Genomic DNA, 22,871 nt, shown 5'->3' on the forward strand with positions numbered 1-22,871 from the left:
CCACAGACTTCGAATTTCACTGCTACCGTTAGCTGGAAGAGCCCGGGCAAGTCGTTTATTCCTCTGTGATGCAGTGTCCTCATTTCTAGGTACAAATTAACTTATCATACCTGCTAGACTCCAGGAATCTGGCTCTGCGAGAGGCCAGTCTGGGGAGCTGAAGATGTTTGAAAGCTCATCTGGAGACCTGATGTGACAAAGGACCCTGGGACAGATCCAACTTAGGATGCGGACTTCCAAGGGTCAAAGACCATCTGAGTCAAGCTTCAAACTTAATCCAAGCTTGTATCTCTAATATTGTAGCTTAAGGATGACTAGGGACTGTCCCTGGGGCTGTCTCTACAGGGTTAACAACTCAATTTGAGAATAGAAGGGCAGGATATGAAGGACTTGGCTGGCATCTCCTGACTGCCTAGTGAAGACTTCTCTCCACTGGTCTTAAAAGAAGGCAAAAGAGGGCTTCCCTGGTGGCGCAGTGGTTGGGAGTCCGCCTGCCGATGCAGGGGACACGGGTTCGTGCCCCGGTCCGGGAGGATCCCACATGCTGCGGGGCGGCTGGGCCCGTGAGCCATGGCCGCTGAGCCTGGCGTCCGGGGCCTGTTCTCCGCAACGGGAGAGGCCACAGCAGTGAGAGGCCCGCGTACCGCAAAAAAAAAAAAAAAAAAAAAAAGAAGGCAAAAGAAAGCAAAGGACATAACTGAGAGAACACAGGGAAGAAGAAACACTACCAGCACTATGTTTGCTACCCACTACTAGCCTCAGGGAACTGGCGCACAAAGCACCAAGAGCTGGCTATTGGAGGGGACCAAAGGTGGAACAGTCGGGCAGCAGTGGGTAAGCTGCAGGTGGGGGTCAACCATGGGATGCTGGACATGACCCACGATACAGGGATGTGGCCTCATCTACTACCCTCATGCCCAGACCTGCAGCAAATACATTTTCTCATCAAATATGACTCAAGTCACATAAAAGTCTATAATGATCTGATGGGAGTTTCAGATTTAGCTTGATACAGTACAAAGTATTAATAAAATCTCTTCCTATAAACTTGTCATATGTACAAAGCAGGGAAACAAACTCATCCCTGCTCTTTATAGCAGATAGACTAGTATCCTGGGAGGGCAAAGGAAGGTATCATTCTTTTTTTTTTTTTTTTTTTTTTTTTTGTGGTACGCGGGCCTCTCACTGCTGTGGCCTTTCCCGTTGCGGAGCACAGGCTCCGGACGCGCAGGCTCAGTGGCCATGGCTCACGGGCCCAGCCGCTCCGCGGCATGTGGGATCTTCCCGGACCGGGGCACGAACCCGTGTCCCCTGCATCGGCAGGCGGACTCTCAACCACTGCGCCACCAGGGAAGCCCAAGTATCATTCTTTTTAAGTGATGTTCTTAAAACTATAGATTTCATAGACAATTGTGGCTGACATGAGAGTTATATTATGATCACCGTCATACAGAAATGTGATGAAAATAAAAACTATAATAGTAATAGCTAATACTTAGCACAATTCTAAATGCTTTATACACATATAATAATTCTTACAAAAAAGCCTGCAAAAAATAACTATACCACCATGTTACTATACTAACATATACTATATGTATATTATGTATTATATAATATATAACATTGGATACTGTTAAAGTATTACTAGCCACATTTGACATAGGAGAAAATTGAGTCACAGAAGGAATAAGTCTCTTGACTGGGATTTTCTAGCTAAGCGGAGAGCTTGGATTGGAACCTAGGTAACTTATTCTCAGTGATTACACTCTTCTACCTCTTGTATGCACGATGGACCAGAGCTGACGAACGGACAACTCACGGCTGTCCTTCACATTGTAGTCTCAGTGAGTGGCACCCAGGAGTTGTACTGACCATAACCTGAGGCTGGATGAAGCATCCCCACTGGGGATAGAAGGAACTGACTCCTCCTGGCAGTGTTCCCTGGGGTCCCTGACTGGCCCTGAGGTTCCTTTAGAACAGCGTCTCCAAACTGGTGTTCCCTAGAGCCCAGTTTCATAAGATGGACCCTCCACCAAAAAAGGTCTCAAGTCAAATCTATTTGGAAAGAGGTGAGTTAAACCAAGTTAAATGGTTCTTTTACTGGAAGACCCCTGAGATCCTCAGTGTGTTAGTGTTCATTGTGAATCTCCTTCGGGAGGATATGGCTGTAATATTTTCTAAACATATTTGACCATTTATATCATCCTGAAGTAGTGTTTTGAGGAATGTTTTATACTCTGAGAAATGCCTGACATTTAACTGGATCCAGCTGTGAGAATGCAGCCTCTGTTTCAAGAGGCTACTGAAGTTCTGTTGCAAAAGTCTCCTATAGATACTTGTGGACTGAAGTTGAAATATAAAAGTGGTGGAAGGGAAAACAGCCTAGAATCAGGCTTCCCCTTATGCTTCTGTTCACCGGCATCTCCAACCTGCTGAGTTCCTCACCTGTGCAAGCCTTGGATTCTAGGGTCTACTTGCACAGTTCTTCCTCAACTGACATCTGATTTCCCAGCCCACCCTTCTCCTTAAGTAAAACCTGAAATCTCCTTTAATTTTGTCCCCACTCTCCGGCTCAATGCCGGCTAGTGTTAACTGCCTTTTAGCTAGCTTCTGGAATCTGGCTTGACCTGACTTCTGGTAGCCATAAGAGTTTTAAAAATTCAGCTAACCTGATGTCAACCAACACTGCTGGCTGGTTCTCTTGGAGCCTGCAATATGCCTCCTGATCAATGGGGGTCCAGCTATTGCTTTTGTGGGTTACCAGGAGTCACAGCATAAACTGGACCTCTTAACACCAAAGGATGCCTTCCCCTCAGTACAATCTTTCCAGATTCCCTAGGCTGAAGGCAGCTAAATCCTGAAGGAGCCCTGGATTGGGAAGTCTCAAAAATACAGTGAATCCAAATGGTTCTGAATCTAGCATCAGAAAGTCTACCTTTCTTGAGGCAGTTTTAAGACCAAATAGCCAATCTGTCCTCTCAACCAGAAATGATGGTTCGTTTGGCTAGATCTGCATTCTAGATACTGGCTTCAAACCAAGCTGACCTCTAGTGTGGGAGTAGGAAGGAAGGAGGTGGTTTTTGTCTCACTATTAATCTCTTGACGTTCTATCTGGGGAAACCATTTATAGGTGACTTGAAATAATCAAGTTACTGGTCTCTGGAGAGTGCTGATGAATTGACTATAATTTTTCTTTTTATGATGACGCTATCTGGATTAAATCAACTAGGATCTCACAGACTATTAGATTCAGGATTTTTGATGACTAAGGGCGAAGAGGGGGAAAATACTATAGTTCTGGCTGCTTGAAGGGGAGAGAAATTTGGTGCTTTTTAGAGGAAAAATAATCATTAAAATAATTTAAAATTATTAATCCACTAAGAATCAGAGCACAGTCCAAAGCCTGTCATTGAGTTAATAATAGTTGGCGATTCCTTTCAGACATAGCTTTTGTGAGGTCATTTTTTGAGGCTAGTCCTGAAATGCTTCATAGCCACAGAGCAACATTTGGCAATAAATTAATTCAGCTTGTTTCCACATGGTCCAAAAAAATCTTCATTTGTTCCATCATGAAAAACAAACTTTCATTTGCTTGAAGCAGGGAAAAGTAAATGATTTTCTTTTGCACATTTTGACAATTTAGTTTTTAGCATGCTTATACGTTAATCTTTCAAAAAATGCCATTAACTACTCTTTTCCCTGTTTGATTTTAGTCCCTGTAAAGAAAAAAAAGCATTTTTAGCTTTTAACGGAAAAAGCCAAATTTTCTCAAGGCAACAGCAATACAGGCCCAAAGAAAATACAGGTGACTTAACACATTACTGAGTACGGTTGGGGAAAAGTCCTTCCCCAAGCATGAAATGGGTTATTACATCTTAGATCATGATAATTGTATGATATTGCTGTTTGGAAGCATGGGTATGGGATCGGTGACTAAATCCTTTCTTATTCCTGTGACTCTAGTTTCAAGTCAAGAATCGGTCACTTGTGATTACAGTATGAAACAAATGTGACATCAGACATATCCCTGCTCAAAAAGCATTAAGTTAAAAGGCTAAAAAAACTCAGCCAGAGTTGTGCGAAATGTTACCTGGATTGCTAATGTTCGTTAGGATATCCTAGTCAAGGTTTCCTCTCATGAACCAGTAGTGGTGGGTGGTGGTGTTAGTAATAAGGATAATAATAGCTGACATTATTGAGGACTTATTACATGACAGACCCCGTTCTCAGAGACTTACATACATGAACTCATTTAATCCTATGAGATAGGTAATACTTCATTTTAAGGTTGAGGAAATGAGGCTTAAAGAGACTAAGTAACTTAGCAAAGGTCACATAGCTCTCTGACGCTAGAGACTTACCCTCACCCATTATGCTATAGTTAAATCAGGCTGCCATTATTAGAACACTGGTCCACCACTGACTAATTATTTGACCTTGGTTAAGGTATTTAACCTAAGTATCAGTTCTATAAATGGATTGTTCCTACATTTAAATGAGGTGGTTCATGTAAAACACAGTACCTGAAAGGGGTAAATATTTGATAAATGTTGACTGTTATTAAAGTAAGAGAAATTAGCAAAGAATCAAAGAATTAATAGAGGGGTTTTTTTGTTTGTTTGTTTTTTGCGGTACGCGGGCCTCTCACTGTTGTGGCCTCTCCCGTTGCGGAGCACAGGCTCCGGACGCGCAGGCTCAGTGGCCATGGCTCACGGGCCCAGCCGCTCCGCGGCATGTGGGATCTTCCCGGACCGGGGCACGAACCCGTGTCCCCTGCATCGGCAGGCGGACTCTCAACCACTGTGCCACCAGGGAAGCCCTAATAGAGGTTTTTGTTTGTGTTTTTTTTATGTGTGTATGTGTGTGTGTTTCCTATTTCTTATGTTTTAGTATTACCTCTTGGTAATGAAGTTGATCACAGAAATAATGCCAATTTAATTAACAGGGCTTTACATTTCTCAAAGTGCATGTATCAATTATCCAATGTGACCCTTAAAACAGTCTTCTAGGGACTTCCCTGGCCGTCCAGTGGTTAAGATTCCACGCTTCCACTGCAGGGGGCGCGGCTTCCATCCCTGGTTGGGGAATAAGATCCCGCATGCTGCGTGCCGCGTGCCAAAGATTAAAAAACAAACAACCCCCTCCCCCCAAAACAGTCGTCTATATTTGTCAGCAAACTGAGGCTTAGAGAAGTTAAGTAATACGTTGGCCACACAGTTGATAGCAGAAGTTGAATACAGATTTGAACCCTTGAGAGTGAGTTTAATTTATATCCTTTGATGTCGAGCTAGTATACTGCTTTTAGCAACGTTTAGTTGGTCGGGTTTTCTAAGTAGAAAATCAAATCATTGGCACCTATTGATATTTCTGTTTCTTCCCTTTCTATAGTTATGACTTGCCTTAATTTTCTCCCTAATCCTCATTGGCAGTGGTTGTAGTACAGTATTACATAGAAACTTGCCTTACTTTTTTTGTACCTTTGTCAACACTTCTCATGTCATTCCCTCTGTATGTCTTTCTCCAAATGCTTGGATGTGGCCCATGCCTGTCCTATTCAGCTGTCAGAACTGATTCAAATGGTACCTCTGCTGTAGAAAATTCTCTCTGAGCTTCCCAGCTAGAGTAATCTCTCTTTATTCTAAACTAGGGGTTCTCAACCGGAGGCAATTTTGCCCCCCCAGGGGAGATTTGACAGTGTTTGAAGTCATTTTTGGTAGTCATAACTGGGGCAAAGTGTGCTACTGGCATCTACTGGGTAAAGGCCAAAAGGGATGCTGCTGAACACCTTACCACACACAGGACAGCCCCCTAGGATGAAGAATTATCCAGCCTAAAATGTTAGTAGTGCTGAGGTTGAGAAACCCAGCCGTAAACTAAAGGCTCAAGGCATTATGATACATATTATCTTCTGCTTTGAAAAAAATGTGTTTTTGTATATATTTTATCATTGACTGTATTATCTGAAGGCAGGGATTCTGTCTTAATCATCTTTTTATCACCAGGGTTCACGATAATTGGCAAGTTTTCCTTTATATCCATCTGTATTACCTCATTAAATACCTTACATTTATTTAAACATTAACCAACCATTAACTACAAAAGATGACATATGTTAGATTAAATGATTTAAAGTTCCCTAAGACTTTTGATAAATGAGAAACATAATGTAGGACCTAGTTGTTTTAATCTATAAAACTCAGGCATCTTATTTCTGATTCCATACAACCTCCCCAAATGAGTCCATAAACATAGTACGAAAAAAGAGTACAGAAAAATAACATATTTGAATTCACATATGAATGCATTTGGAAAAACATTTTAACCATGAAAATTTGACAATGTTGACTAAAAACTCTACTCGCAGAATCAAACCAAGGAGGAAAAAGAAAAAGTGAAAACTCTTTCAAGACACTAGGCTCAAGGGAAACATGATCAGGGAAACAAATGTTCAACATACCAACACTGGTGTCACATTTAAGCTCAAAATTTTTTAAAAATGATCTTTTTGGAACTGAGTAGACATAGATTTATTTAAAGTTTCTAAAGTATTATACTCATTATCATATGTCAGCAGTAATTCAGACAGGATTTTGTCAAGGAAGAAAATATGAAGCTCTATAATTCTTCTCACTAATGATATTTCCAACTAGAGGTAGAAGATACGATCAATATGTGATGGCTTTGCCATATAGCGGAAATCTTTTACAGCCAGGAAGGCTACTGTGATTTTCCATTAATAGCTGTATTTCTAAATAAAATTTTGAAGATCAACATTCTATGTTACTTTTGGAAAGGGCTAAATAGAAATTAGGCAGTTATTTGGTGCATCTAATTTTTGTATGTGGTTTTCATTTTTATGTAGCGCTTTCATACAACAATCTATCAAATATGTCCTATGAAGTGGAATACTCTATTAGGTAACACAGATGTTTTCTTGGATTTTATTATGTTCATAAAAATTTCGTAACATTCATAATAATAATACTGTAAAATAATGATTTGCTGTGGTCAATGGCATGGGCAGAGGGTATAATGAAGGTGCACGTATTTCTTGTCAAAGAGCAGATGGCAGTTCCGAGATAGAATAATGTTCGCCTCTAGATGAGACTATATCCATTTCAGTAATTTGTTGCCTGTTTTTAAAACACATATTTTTATTGGATAGGATTATTTATTTCCTCGTCAAGCAGTGTTTTAATTACATGAATTAAATAATTACTTACCTAGTAAATCTGAGGCTCTCAAATTTTCTTTCAGAAACATAACAGAAATAATGGCACTACCTAGAAAGAAAATGGCCATTAGTGGTGTTTCCAAATATAAAAACATATATTATGCAATGCCATTTGAAAGGAGTTAAGTAGTCTTAGGCCTGACTAGCTGTGTCCTGGTCAGAGACACCTGGCGGCTGGGGCTGTGAAGATGGCCTCTTGCCCCTCATGGTTGAGGATTCATGGAAATTGGCGTGGATTACAATGAACCTACGACAGTGACTGGGAGAGTGCATGGTATACAGTGAGGGCTTAATAAGAGTTTACTAAATGAATGAATGTAGAGGAAAGGAAGGAAGGAAGGAAGGAAAGAAGGAAGGAAGGAAGGGATGGAAAGGCAGAAAGAGATAGAAGGGAAGGAAAGAAGAAAGGATGAAAAGGAGGAAGTCTTAACTTTAAATATATTCCAAACGGAAACATTATTTCCCATCATCTCCTCCCATAATCCCTATTCCAGGGATACCTCTATTGAACACCAGGATCCTAAGACTCCTCCTGGTATCCCCTCTCCTTCACACCACACATCCAACAGGTTACTGGGTTTTTTAAGTCTGGATTTCATTGTCTCTCAAGTCCATCCCCTCTTCATTCCCTTGTCATGGTCCAGGTCAGCTTCATCTCAGGCTTAGACCGTTAAAGTAGCTTCCCTCTGGAGCCTCCCATTTCACTACCCCTTCCCCACAGCACTAGGAGTCGTCTTTCTAAAATGGAAATCTAATGTAAAACCACAGCTTTAAAACCTCTTAATGGCTTCTAGCCATCCAGAGACAAAGGCCAAACTACTAAGCATGACATGAAAAGACAGCTGTGATTTTACTCCTAACAATTTCCTTGCCACGTTTGCCCTCGATCTCTTTTATATTCTATGTCCACTCTTACTAAAATAATCATAATTCCCAGAACCCCTATTGAGTTTCATGCTAACGGACTTTTATATAAGCTATTCCCTGGGCAACTCTGTCTCCATCTTTCACCCAACTCTAGACTCAAGCATCACTTCTGGATTCCCCCAGACCGAGTTGACCACTCCACCCATAAGTGTGATTACCCCTTATAATATATAACTTTTTCGTTACACTTAGGATTTTTTTTGCCTGTCTCCTGCAAAAGGTTATCAGTTCCTTTTACCCTGAGATATGCCTTATTCTTTGAAGATCTCCCATGTGTAGTTAGTACTCAGCACATAAATAAAAGTGTTGGTGGGATCTCCTGCACTTGCTGACCCTTGTGATGGTGAAGACCCTCTTTCCCATTATTGATGCTACTGAAACCTCAGCCTTACAACTGTGCCATGACCTACTGCTATGGCCTCAGGTGTGTGTGGGGTAAGCTGAATCTGAGCTGTTCCTCTTATGGAGTCACGAGTAGAGGCAAGGGAAGATCCAAATTTGCAATAATACAAAAACAAAAAACAATTATCTGTATTTTAAATATTTGACAAAAACTATTAGTTGAATTTCTTATTTTTTTTAAAGCAAAAATACAGAAAGAAAAATCATTATAAAATAATCTCATCATCTAGGAAAGAACCACAGTTAATATGTTTGTGTGTTTATTTCCCTCTGGTTGAGATCAAACTGTAAGGCAAAATTTCTTTTCTCAGTTTCCTCAGTTACTGTATTACCATTTGCCATGTCATTAAAAATTCTTCATAGATAAAATTTTAATGAATCTGAATTATAATACGTTAAATCAGTGAAGCTTGAATGTAACTATATCTGGTGCTCTGGGAATTGATTTAAAACAAAATAAAATCCACGCCAGAACACTCATTCAGGATAAGCTGGAATCCACATATGTTTTTTCCATCTTTTTTTCAACCTAGCTCTCTCTCATTCAAGTTGAGCTATGTCCTTGCAAAGTTTTCCTGAGCAGGTTATTTATAGGAATGGGGGCTTTCACACAAAATAAACAGAGCATGGGAAATGTCCACCAAGCATGAGTTTATTGTGTGGCATGGCTTTAAAACATTAAAGCAGTATCTTCTGAAGATAAGTTAATGTAGAGCTATGTAGCCCGTTACATTAAGAATTGAGTTTGGGACAAGCATAAAAATGTATGATAAATTTCTATTTCAGATTTGGACCGCATAATTCATGGAAACTAATTTCACATGTTAGAGCATTAGAAAAGTATAAAAGTGTATACTAAAGTATAAAAATCAAGACCTCACTCCCATTACTGACTTCTTGTGTAATTAGGTAAGGAGTGTTCCCAAGTGGAGGGAGATAGATTAACAACAAAAAATAGGTGAGGTATCATTACACTAACACATACCAAACGCATTGCATTATAACAATACTTGAACTGACCATTTCACAGCAAAGGATTCCAATAAGAAGGTAGACATTGCTTACATGGAATAAGGAAATTTTAGAGCTAATAGTAGACAGAGAGATAATCTACTCTAGGTTCTAAACTTTATAATTGGGAAACTGAGGTCCAAAGAAACTGATCCATTCATCTAACAAACATTTATATAACAGCACAGCTGGAACCAGCATGCATATTTCCTCATTCCAGTCCAGAGCTCTTTCTAGTACACGACACTCCATTTCTCTCTTGGAGTAAGAAAGGCATCATTTTCCTTCTCTTCTTGTTGCTAAGCCACCATCTCATAAATAATTTCACTTTCAGAAGGAAGAGGGAAGAATGTTATGTAGGAGATAATTTCACTGCTGAAAGCAAAAAGGACATGACTGGTAACAATAAAATTGAAATATACCATAAGCATCAAATTATATTAATTGACATAAAATAGAGTTTTATGAAACATAAATATGCTACCTTTACTTTCTGAAAGAATTTATATGTCTGATGCATTTTTTTTAAGTTTTAAGAGAACGTGATTTTCTCCAAAATTTTCAGATAAGAGAATAAGTTTAGCTATCAAAGAAAGTAATAAAAAGGAACATTCTATTAAGATACATCTACTTATAACTCATTTATCTTGCAAAACATGGTTAAAATGAGAGCTGTGCTGAGAAAAAGACAGTTTCTGAGCAACAGCTAATAACATGACTTCTAAGAACAGAAGTAAATTTTTTAAATGAGAAAAGATAAATAAACTGAAGTGCTCCCATATATATTTGCAATCAGAGATCTGTCAAACTCAACCCTGTCTAGTTGCTGCTACATCAACAACCATTGCCTAATAAACATGTACAATGGGGGAAAAACTATTACTCTTTTATTCCTATAGTAAAATTTAATATTTAAAAAGAGAGTATTTCAAGATCAATAGTTCAAAAGCATTAAAACAGAACACACTTGTAACTTATTAAACTATAGTTTACCACTGAGCGCTAACTTCAGCACTCAGAGTTTTGTGTACATTTTTGACTACAGGCATATTTGGGCAGAGGTTTGTGAATCCTTTTCCATCCTGGCCTTCACAGGACATGGGTCTACACGGAGAGTGCTCCCAGACACTGGTCTATACAGCGTGATCCTGGACACTGGAGTTAAATTCGTTACACAGTGAGGCATTGTGACCACAATGATCATAATGCATTAAAAAAAAAGGTAAAAGGAGCATATGAAAGATAACATACCAAAATTCAAACAGTGGTTATGGGGAAAAAAATATAGTAGGGGGACTTCCCTGGTGGTCCAGTGGTAAAGAACCTGCCTTCCAATGCAGGGGACACAGGTTCGATCCCTGGTTGGGTAACTAAGATCCCACATGCCATGGGGCAACTAAGCCCGCACGCCACAACTACTGAGCTCGCGCGCCTCAACTAGAGAGCCGGTGTGCCGCAAACTAGAAAGCCCACGCGCCCTGGTGCCTGTGCGCCACAACTAGAGAGAAGCCTGCGCACCACAACAAAGAGCCCGAGCCTCGATGAAAGATCCCACATGCCTCAATGAAGACCCCGCATGCCACAACTAGACCTGATGCAGCCCGCCCCCCTAAAAGAAAGTAAATAAATAAAATAAATAAATATAAAAAAAAGAAATAAATGATCAATTAAAAAAATATAGTAGGAATACTCTGTAAGAGGAAAGGACAAAGAAGTTTTTTCTAGTATTTTCTTTGGTTCAAAAGAGTGCGCCCATGGGGCAGTGTATTAAGGTAGTCACTTGGCCTTCATCATAATACTTTATGGTCAGGAGAATCTCAGCAACAATTATAATGGACTGACTCCTACTGGTGAGTCATCTATACTCTTTTCAGCCATTAAATGTCACTTGGTTTAACAACCAGGATGGAGACGATTTCCTGTCAAGGTTGATGCAAGGAAACTTACATTTGGGCATTCTGATTCGGATTTCTAGATGAAAACAGATAGAGGCCTAGCAAGATCCCCGTGGCTTCAGCTGAACCAGGTCTAGGCATAGGGGAGGTGCCAGTCCCAAGGGTAAACATGTGCCCTGATGTTGAGCTCCCTAATGCTTCCTGATCTACGTAGGAATAAACCTTCGTTTCATCTTCATTCACCTCCACTCTGACATCACAAGAGCTGGCTGTAATTATGGAAGAGTTACTTACATTAATGTGGTCAAGAGTTGGCATATGACAGTTCAGATAGGATGTACAAACTTGATTTAGATTATCTTCTGTAATAGCTACTAATGGGGATTAGTAAACCAGAAGTTAAGCATCAACGTTCTATATGTTAGCAATTAAACTCAAGGGTAGACTTTTACATGTGAGTTTAGATTTTTGTGTCTGTAGAGTAACAGGTAAATTGGCATTCCTTTTTTCAATTTTCAACATTAAGATATATGTGCACATTTTACTTAAATTCCCTTTCTCCCCAGATAATAATTTTTTTTATTAAAGGTTTAAGAGCACAGAAGAGACTTCAGTAACTATTTAAATGTGTTATGGTATGGCTATTTTTAAATGAGTTTGTCCACATTTATTTACTTCCCTCCATTTTTTACCCTTTTATGACCACCTCTAAAAAGACAAATTTAACCCAAAGTTTTAAAAATCAATTACACTTTACTTAAATGTGATTATGGATATGATATTCTTATCTGATAAAGCTGGAAAGAAAAAAACCTTTGGTCCACAGGTCACGAACTCACATGCCTCCAGGGGCCAGTTAGGTAATCCTCTAAAGAAGAAAGAATAATGAGGGTGGTGGGCTGTAGCGATGAGGGGCTGTGGAGCGGTGGTGACCTGGCGTACACAAGATTAGTGAAAGGTGGCAGTCAGAATTCAGCCCTAGCCAACTGCAAGTCCAGTGTTACCAAATCTGATACTTTAAGACAAAAATCCAGTTTTTGTGTATCACTATCCAATTTTTAAACATGGGAAATTAATTTGTATTTTTAAAATACATTCTTTGAGCCAAACAAAACACAACAGTGGCCAGATCTGGTCTACAGGCCACCAGTTTGTAAACTCTGATCTAGTCCGCAAATGAAAATGTCATCAGTTTTCCTGCCTGGATATTCAAGTTATTGTTTAACCTCTATGATCTGAAGAGAAAGCAGGGTATACGCTTATAATATAGGAAAGTAGAAGACAAAGTAGTAAAAAAAAGAGAACCCATGACATGAAAAGAACATATTTATATAATAATGCTACAAACAGATCCTCACATGTAAATATCTGGCTTGTGGTTTCTGACCACTTATAATGGCAACTTTATTGTACTGCTAAAAAGCAAACCACAAAAGCACTTTCATGTCAGTCACAATCAAGCTTCAAACACGTGGACGCGTTGAGTGTGCTCACGGGCTCAATGAACTCTAGCTGTTTTGAGGTACTGACTTCTCCAAAACGACCGTTCCCCGTTAGTTGTACAATTGGAGGGGAAAAGTATGTCAATTACAGTGAATTCCACGGAATTAGGATTTGAAAATCTGAGGATGTGACACTTTGAAAAATGTTTCTTTATAGAGAGAAAAGTTGTCCCACCAACCATATTGGCAGGAATGAAAGTGTCCAGTAATTCATGTTAATTAAAAAATAGCTAGAGGGTGTGGAGAAAAAGGAAGCCTCCTACCCTCCTACACTGTTGATGGGAATGTAAATTGGTGCAGCCACTATGGAGAACAGTATGGAGGTTCCTTAAAAACTAAAAATAGAGTTGCCATATGATCCAGCAATCCCACTCCTGGGCATACTTCCAGACGAAACTATAATTCAAAGAGATACGTGCACACCCATGTTCATAGCAGCACTATTCACAATAGACAAGACGTGGAAGCAACCTAAATGTCCATCAACATGAATGGATAAAGAAGATGTGGTATATATATACAATGGAATATTACTCAGCCATAGAAAGAATGAAATAATGCCATTTGAAGCAACATGGATGGACCTAGAGATTATCAAATTAAGTGAAGTAAATCAGACACAGAAAGACAAATATTATCACTTATTTGTGGAATCTAAAAAAATGATACAAATGAACTTATTTATAAAACGGAAATGGATTCACAGACATAGAAAACAAACTTGTGGTTACCAAAAGGAATAGCAGGGGGCAGGGGGTAGGAGAGATAAATTAGGAGTTTGGGATTAACATGTATACACTACTATATATAAAACGGGTAAACAACAAGGACCTACTGTATAGCACAGGGAACTATACTCAGTATCTTGTAATAACCTATAATGGAAATGAGTCTGAAAAAAATACGTATATATTATATAGCTAAATCTCTTTGCTGTACACTTGAAATTAACACAACATTGTAAATTAACTATACCTCAATTTTAAAAAGGGAAAAAATTGCTATTGTCATTTATTGAAGATAATGAAATTGTAGGTAAAGTGCATAATTTCAAATGAGGAAACTGACCTGGATTATGAACAATAATCTTTTCTTTTTTCTTTAATAAATTTATTTACTTTTGGCTGCGTTGGGTCTTCCTTGCTTTCTCTAGTTGCAGCAAGCGGGGCCTACTCTTCGTTGTGGTGCGTGGGCTTCTCATTGTGGTGGCTTCTCTTTGTTGCAGAGCACGGGCTCTAGGTGTACGGGCTTCAGTAGTTGTGGCTCGCGGGCTCTAGAGCACAGGCTCAGTAGTTGTGGTGCATGGGCTCTACAGTGCAGGCTCAGTAATTGTGGCACATGGGCTTAGTTGCTCTGCAGCATGTGGGATCTTCCCGGACCAGGGCTCGAACCCATGTCCCCTGCACTGGCAGGCGGATTCTTAACCACTGTGCCACCAGGGAAACCCAATCTTTTCTTTTCTACATTTTTCTTGACGTACATTAGTGATTAAATTGAAAGGAGTCCAAAAAAGTAAAACTACTGTCACTGACAGGATTAACTCTGTATTATAAATGTAATAGTGCATTACATCATCATTAGCAATTTCTTTAGAAATACACTGTGGCGTTCTCAGAAAATAAGGATGGGTGGAAAAGATGTTTCAAATAAAGTTTTTTAGGTTTTAGGAATGCTCTCAGCTGAGAGTGCATGAGCAGACACAAAATGAGAACTTCAGAGATTTATTTCACACATCTTATTTAGGCTGGTTTTGAGACAAATGTGCTAAGGCAGACAACCCAGCAAGCCACTGAGAAAAGGGATATTTTCTGCATATTTCCAACATTAAAATAAACGTCCGTGTAAAGTGCCACTATCACAGGCAGCCCGTGAGGTTTAGAGCTCCAATGACTTCATCCAGGCTGGCACCAAGCACAGGGCGCTAAAGGACTGAGAGAATCCACAGCATCGAGGTTTGTGGAACACTACAGGTCACTCGCTCATTGGCCTGTTTATGTTTTCTTTCATTTGTTTCTAATAAAAATCTTGGAGACCAAAGTTTCTGCTTGAGATGACTTCTCTGGAATTCCAAAAGGCCTCACCAGGGCTTTCTGGCTGTGCTATGACCATCATTTAATGGAATACAGACACATTTCAGCTTACAGCTTTATAATGGCACACAGAGATACACGAAACAACGTATATTCCACATCATGAATTTCAATTTGAGCAAAAGCCAGCATGTTAGGGAAAATGAGAGATGGAAAAGACTTACCAGTCATCTGCCTCATTCTCTCAGTGCAGTCAGCTTTCCAGCCTTAATCCAAATTAGCCCAGTCACAGGGTGACTACTTCTCTTAGGAAATTATTCCAGGGCCAAGGAGATCTCACTGCTATTAATTTTATCATTCCATATAAAATTCCAAGTGTTTGATCTCATATAATTCATCTCAAATTTAACCTACTTATTACTCACTTCTATTCATCTGGGCAGTAATTAAGTAAAATAACAAGGTTGTAAGTTTCATACAGTACTTGGCAAGGTGGATGCTCATTCAATATTAGTTTCTTGTCTTTAACTATTTCTAAACTGTTGCCTGAATTTAACTTGGAAAAAGGTGATATATTCTCTGAACTCTTTTCTAATTACTTTAAATCAATATACTCAGAGGTATAGAACTGAAAAATGTCCATCACATTTGTTTTGTTTTTTTTTATAAATTTATTTATTTATTTTTGACTGTGTTGGATCTTCGTTGCTGCGTGTGGGCTTTCTCTAGTTGCAGTGAGCAGGGGCTGCCCTTCGTTGTGGTGCATGGGCTTCTCATTGCTGTGGCTTCTTTTGTTGTGGATCATGGGCTCTAGGCACGTGGGCTTCAGCAGTTGTGGCACGTGGGCTCAGTAGTTGTGGCTCAAGGGCTTAGCTGCTCTGCGGCATGTGGGATCTTCCCGGACCAGGGCTTGAACCCATGTGCCCTGCATTGGCAGGCAGATTCTTAACCACTGTGCCACCAGGGAAGTCCTCTATTATGTTTTATTTCTCCCACCCTCCCTGCCCCTGCAACAATCTCCCTTCATATCCCATTCCTTTGCCACCCCTAGCCAAGTCAGTTTTATGCTGAGAAAGGTCTACCACGAACCTCCTTTAATTTTTTGTGGCTTCAACTCTTTGGACTGTCGATAACTTTATTATTTTTAATCATCTCAATGCTGACGCATAGCACAGATCACAGTCATGGCGATGAACAGAAAAACGAAAACATTAAATGTAAAGTCATGTTTTGTAGATACACAAATAATATAACTCAACACCCCAAAGGACAAGCTTAATAAACCTTTAAATATTTACAGGAGTGAGTATTCACAAGTTGTTTGCAATGAAATGTTTAGCCATTGTGCTTCATTGGGAATTGAAATCTTTTAAACAACACCCTAGAACAGAACAGAACGCTTCTCGTCCAGCATCCTAGAACAGAGCATCCCAGAATGCCCAATCCTCATTTTATCATAATTCAAATTCGAACCAATTCTGTGAGGCTGTATTGTGTTGTGTGATTTCCTGCACCATGCTCTCCTGGAAAGAGCAGACAGCAGGCACACACAGTCACCAGTCTCCTGGGTCTCAGCTGAATGGCCAGAATGCATTAAATAGGTCATTGTGAACATGATGAGTGTTGCCAAAGGGGAAGTATAGGGTCAAGGCTGCTACATGCAGTCGAGCAGGTTGTGCACTGCACAAATACACTACACCTGAGGGGTCATCACCCACATGTCAGATCTTGGTGACTTGTATATTTCTCAGGACAATTTTCTGACAGATGGCACCAGAGTGTCCTTCTCTAATGAAATTATTGTATTACGATAATTTGCAAACAGAAAGACAGAAATAGAGTATCATGAGAAAGGATGCCTTTTTCTAATTCACAAAAAGGCACCAAATAGCTGAGCAGAGGGCCCATGTAGGGTGCTTAGGGAGCAGAGAATAAACTTGTTTAATTTAGTGTAGAAGCCCAGAAAGGCCTCCTGGGGAAGTGGGACAGGAAAGATTAGCAGTAGATTAAAATTTTATTACAAACTCCTCAGAATATCCAACTTATTTCTTTTTATTGGATTTCTGGTATAATAACTAGTTTCTCAGAAAACACTTTCTCAAATTGCAGTTAGACCTGAAAGCCTCTCTGAAGTTAATTAGCAAGTGAACAAAAGTGCTTTGAAGCCAGAGCAAGAAGACAGAAAGTTGCACGCATGTCTCAGACTGCTATGTTTTTCCTTGGACAAATTTCTGTGTCTGTTTTTTAAATGTATTTGGTATTGGTAGGTTATTTGGAAATTTGAGTATTTTCCAACACGTTTTAGTGGGGAATATGTGGAGAAGTCAAAGGGTAAATGCTGCTTAATGGCTGAACAAATGAGCTGTGAAAAGCCCACATTTCTGCTCCCTGAGAATTAATTACTGCATGGATAAGAACAATAAAAAGCATTTCTTGAAGTGGTTCATCCATTTTAGATAATTTAACCACCAGTCACCTTCAGGGGCATGGAAGTAAACTCTGTTATAAAGAATAAAGTACTGGACATCCCTGATGGCGCAGTGGTTAAGAATCCGCCTGCCAATGCAGGGCACATGGGTTCGAGCCCTGGCCCAGGAAGATCCTACATGCTGCAGAGCAACTAAATCCATGCGCCACAACTACTGAGCCTGCGCTCTAGAGCCCATGAGGCACGACTACTGAAGGCCGCGTGCCTAGAACCCGAGCTCCCCAAGAAGAGAAGCCACCACAATGAGAAGCCCGTGCATCGCAACAAAGGGTAGCCCCCGTTCGCCGCAACTAGAGAAAGCCTTCGCGCAGCAATGAAGACCCAACGCAGCCAAAAATAAATAAATAAATAAATTCAAAAAAAGAATAAAGTAATTTGTTTCTTTTTAATAATGATTATAAATCACAGTGACAATGGCTAGTTGTCACTGCACTATGTATCCTACACCGTTCTTAAGTGTTCGTGTTTACTCAATTCTTCCCCACAACAACTTCTGAGGTAAGAACTATTTGTATCCCCACTTTACAGATTAGGGAGCTGAGGCATATTCCCATTTAAATAACTTGCCCAAGGTCGCAGAGCTTTCCAGGGGCAGAGCTGAGATCTGAAGGCTGGCAGTGTGGTCCTAGAGCTTTGCGCTCTTCACCATTCTACTGCCCTGTAGAAGAGTATCCACCCGAGGCTTTAGACGAAATTGAAAAACCATCTCTTCAGCTTTCTTAATTAATGGAAAAACAAACACAAGTCAAAATCTAGAATTAATCATACTGCCAGCATATAACCAGCATTTTAGTCAGAATAAGCTTTTGCCCTATTATTCACTGAGGAAGCCCTTCAGTGAGAAAAAGAGGGTGAAAATATAAGGTGATACAAGGATACAAGGGCTCTGATCCTCTTTCTCCAAAAGCTGGACCCGGGCTTGGGAATTCAGATCCGCCTATACACCAGGATCACTCCCCATTATCCACCCCCCACTGCAGGCACCGGCCAGTTATCTACCCTGTTTGAGTCTCTAGGATGCTGTGACTGCTTGTGAGCATTGCTTGAAGAACTCTAAAGGGTTTTCTGCAAAACTGTTGTCCCTTGAGATACTTCTTATAAAGGCACCTTGTGGACAATAGGTTTGGGAAAGCTGGCTTACTGCATCTGCCTCGGAAAGACTGACAGCATGCCTGGGCCCATCCCAGGGCCTCAAGAAGTCCTCCACTAACAAAACCTGTGTCACATTTTAAATCCAATATTGCGGAAACCTGTTTGCTTACAGAATTCTTTGTTTCTTAGAACACCTATGAAACCATCAGTAAAACTAGTGCTCGAGAAATGCTGTCTCCAGGTAAGCATGTCAGTGTAGAGCAGCAGGCCACACAGATAGAGGGAAAGAAAGAATAGAAAGGAAGATGGTTCAAGGCAGGAATGTGGGTAGAGTGAGAACTGAAATATCCATGGTGCTTACTGTAGTGCTAGTCCTAAAAAAAAAAAAAGACACACAAAAAAAATCTGTTCCACTGAAGTGTACAAAGGGAGGAGGAATTTTGATTATGTAAGACAAAACAGTGGGACTGACAATATTAGCAGCCTGGATGTAGTGAGATAGTGACTCACACAATTTATCCTTACTTCTGGAGAGGAGAAAAGGAACACAGTGTGTTGGTATGAACCAGGCTGCCCAAGGAGAATGAGGAAAATGGAAGAAAGTTCCTTAATTCAGACTTAAGAGCTAAAACTTTTAAAAAACTGTTCTGGACTTCAGTTTTCTTCCTTTCTTATTTTTTTTCCTTTTCAAAATTTGAAAGCCAGAAAAGAATATGCAATCCCTCATGCAACACTGCAACAGACATTATCTTTAAAAAAAAAAAAAAATTCAAAGAAAGCTTTGATTTCTTTCTTGAAGCTCCCAAGAAATAATAGGGAAAATAAAATTTCTAGCTCAGTAAAGTGTAGACACTCTTCTGCCTCATCTGTAGACATAGCCATAAGATAACGTATTTATTAAAAAATACTGTCCCTTTTGCTTCAAGTTTTCTAGAGTTTCTAGAATCTTTATAAAGAATTATAAAAGTGGTAGGGGGTTGTTCTGGGGAAAATTCTCAATCACCAGCATCCCTCACCCTCCCACAGCATTGCACAGTGACCTAAATTCAGTGCAAGAGTGCTGTGAGAATATTATGTATGAGCATATATTACTGTTTGCAAAGATTGTAAAGCAGGAAACAATTTATGTTTGAGGCTATAAGTTTACTTCTTGGAATCATTTTAAATGGGCAGAGAGGGAGGTTGCTAAAAATGTTCTAAAGTTGAAACATTAATCCAGGCTAGGAGCAGACAAAGAAAAATGATCTGTAGCATTGAGAAAAGCCCATCTCCAAGTTTGAAGGTGGGTGGACTGCCCCCTCCCCTCAGGGAGTTTGGGGAGGACAGGTCACTGTCCAAGGGGAAGGTGGTTAAACTTAAAACTTCCCGTTATTAATGAGAGTTTCGAGCAAGACGTGCCAAAATGAGCAGCTTCACAGGCGTCTTCATTGAATGTCTATGAGGAGTATCAAGGCTGGCCCATCATCTCCGGCAATTTCCGAATTCTCACTTCAGGTCCCAAGAGGTCTGGCTAATATTTCATTTCTGTGAGATCGCTGATCTTTATAATAAATCTAGCACATCCCCCTTTCTTTGTGTTAGTTGGAATGGCTCGTTTCTTCTCATTTCCAGAAAAAAGTTTTCCCAGGGCTGGGGGACTAGAGATAAATGGACAATTTCAGTACAATGTGGCTCACACACTCAACCCTCCCCGCCGAGGCATCTGTTTGATCTGCACGGACACTTTTGTCTTTGGACATTGCATAGAAACTGAGCATGAAGCAGAATAAGAAACGAAACTAAAGATCACCTCTAAACAGATACTCACTGTGAAAAATAATACAACATTTTCAGAACAACTGGGGCCTGTAGAGGTCCCAAGGTGACAATGTAACAATACCTTTTATCTATTATTTCTCAAATTTTGAGAAGAAAAATACATCCAGAATGTCCATGTACGCGGTATGTGCAGTAGTAAATAGAAGATAAGATATCCTCAAATTGCTGATTTTATCTGAATGTTAAAAATGTCAAATAAAAAAAAAAAGAAAAAAAAAGTCAAATGATTACATAAATTGTGTGCCTATTCAGAGTAGGGTGATTTTAACTGAACAATTTCTTGAAAGCCAAAAAAGTGTTCTTTGCTAACTATTCTACTATTGTACATCATGAAAGTATTTTAAATAAGATATTTTAAATTATTAAGAAGGGGAAACTACTTTCAAAATGAAATAAAATTCTCTTTGAGTATACATTATTTCAGTTTAAACTATGCTTTTTTTTTAAGATTATCATATAATTTTTAGGAGAAATATTACAATTGGGATATGTGGGTGCACATTATGCTTGATCTAGTTGCTACCAGACAATAGCCATCAACTTGTTTCTATTTCAATGAAGATGCCAAATTCACAGAAACATAGAAACATGCTGTTTCCATAGCAGCAGATAAAGGGTGAAACTCAAAAGATTTTATTGATTTTAACATGGCTTAGAGACTGTTCTCTTTTTTAGCAGTAATTTTTGCTTTTTTTTTTCAGTCTTTACCAACATCTCATATTTTCTTTTCTAAATGTATTTAGTAAGTCATACAAATTTTGAAAGTAGGATAATTGTGACATTACTGTAAAAATACACATTCTTTCTTTTTTTAAATTTATTTGTTTTTTTTCTTTTTTTTAATTTTTGGCTTTGTTGGGTCTTTGTTTCTGTGCGCGAACTTTCTCCAGTTGTGGCAAGCGGAGGCTACTCTTCTTTGTGGTGCGCGGGCTTCTCTTGTGGGGGAGCACAGGCTCCAGGCACACGGGCTTCAGTAGTTGTGGCACACGGGCTCAAGTAGTTGTGGCTCGTTGCCTCTAGAGAGCAGGCTTAGTAGTTGTGGTGCACAGGCTTAGTTGCTCCATGGCATGTGGGATCTTCCCAGACCAGGGATCGAACCCGTGTCCCCTGCATTGGCAGGCGGATCCTTAACCACTGCGTCACCAGGGAAGCCCTAAAATTACACATTCTTATAGTAACATAGAATAACCAATATTGAATTCTTTTTTTTTTTAACATCTTTATTGGAGTATAATTGCTTTACATTGTTGTGTTAGTTTCTGCTGTATAACAAAGTGAATCAGTTATACATATACATATATCCCCATATCTCTTCCCTCTTGCGTCTCTCTCCCTCCCACCCTCCCTATCCCACCCCTCTAGGTGGTCACAAAGCACCGAGCTGATCTCCCTGTGCTATGCAGCAGCTTCCCACTAGCTACCTATTTTACATTTGGTAGTGTATATGTGTCCATGCCACTCTATCACTTCGTCCAAGCTTACCCTTGCCCCTCTCCATGCCCTTAAGTCTATTCTCTAAGTCTGCGTCTTTATTCCTGTCCTGCCCCTAGGTTTTTCAGAACCTTTTTTTTTTTTTTTTTTTTAGATTCCATATATATGTGCTAGCATACGGTATTTTCTTTTCTCTTTCTGACTTCCTTCACTCTGTATGACAGATTCTAGGTCCATCCACCTCACTACAAATCTCAATTTTGTTTCTTTTTATGGCTGAGTAATATTCCATTGTATATATGTGCCACATCTTCTTTATCCATTCATCTGTCGATGGACACTTAGGTTGCTTCCATGTCCTGGCTATTGTAAATAGTGCTACAATGAACATTTTGGTATATGACTCTTTTTGAATTATGGTTTTCTCAGGGTATATGCCCAGTAGTGGGATTGCTGGGCCATATGGTAGTTCTATTTTTAGTTTTTTAAGGAACCTCCATAGTGTTCTCCATAGTGGCTGTATCAATTTCCATTCCCACCAACAGTGCAAGAGGGTTCCTTTTTCTCCACACCCTCTCCAGCACTTTATTGTTAGTGGATTTTTTGATGATGGCCATTCTGACCGGTGTGAGATGATATCTCATTGTAGTTTTGATTTGTATTTCTCTGATGATTAGTGATGCTGAGCATCCTTTCATGTGTTTGTTGGCAATCTGTATATCTTCTTTGGAGAAATGTCTGTTTAGGTCTTCTGCCCATTTTTGGATTGGGTTGTTTGTTTTTTTGGTATTGAGCTGCATGAGCTGCTTGTATACTTTGGAGGTTTTTCCTTTGTCAGTTGCTTCATTTGCAAATATTTTCTCCCATTATGAGGATTGTCTTTTCGTCTTGTTTATGGTTCCTTTGCTGTGTAAAAACTTTTCAGTTTCATTAGGTCCCATTTGTTTGTTTGTTTGTTTTTTTTTTTGCGGTACGCGGCCATGGCTCACAGGCCCAGCCGCTCCGCAGCATGTGGGATCCTCCCAGACCGGGGCACGA

The 22,871-nt window shown here is 39.7% G+C and overlaps 1 protein-coding gene across 1 annotated transcript in view; it reads right to left on the reverse strand.

The window, feature by feature from the left end:
* Positions 1 to 22,871, reverse strand: part of NIPAL2 (NIPA like domain containing 2) — a 73,314-nt gene that overhangs the window by 28,862 nt on the left and 21,581 nt on the right. Inside the window, exon 4 of the mRNA XM_032609355.1 lies at positions 7,227 to 7,286. Within this exon, the coding sequence (XP_032465246.1) occupies positions 7,227 to 7,286 (60 nt within the window). The remainder of the gene's footprint in view (positions 1 to 7,226; positions 7,287 to 22,871) is intronic.

Source organism: Phocoena sinus, chromosome 17 (genome assembly GCF_008692025.1).
Source record: "Phocoena sinus isolate mPhoSin1 chromosome 17, mPhoSin1.pri, whole genome shotgun sequence".
Lineage (NCBI taxonomy): Eukaryota > Metazoa > Chordata > Mammalia > Artiodactyla > Phocoenidae > Phocoena > Phocoena sinus.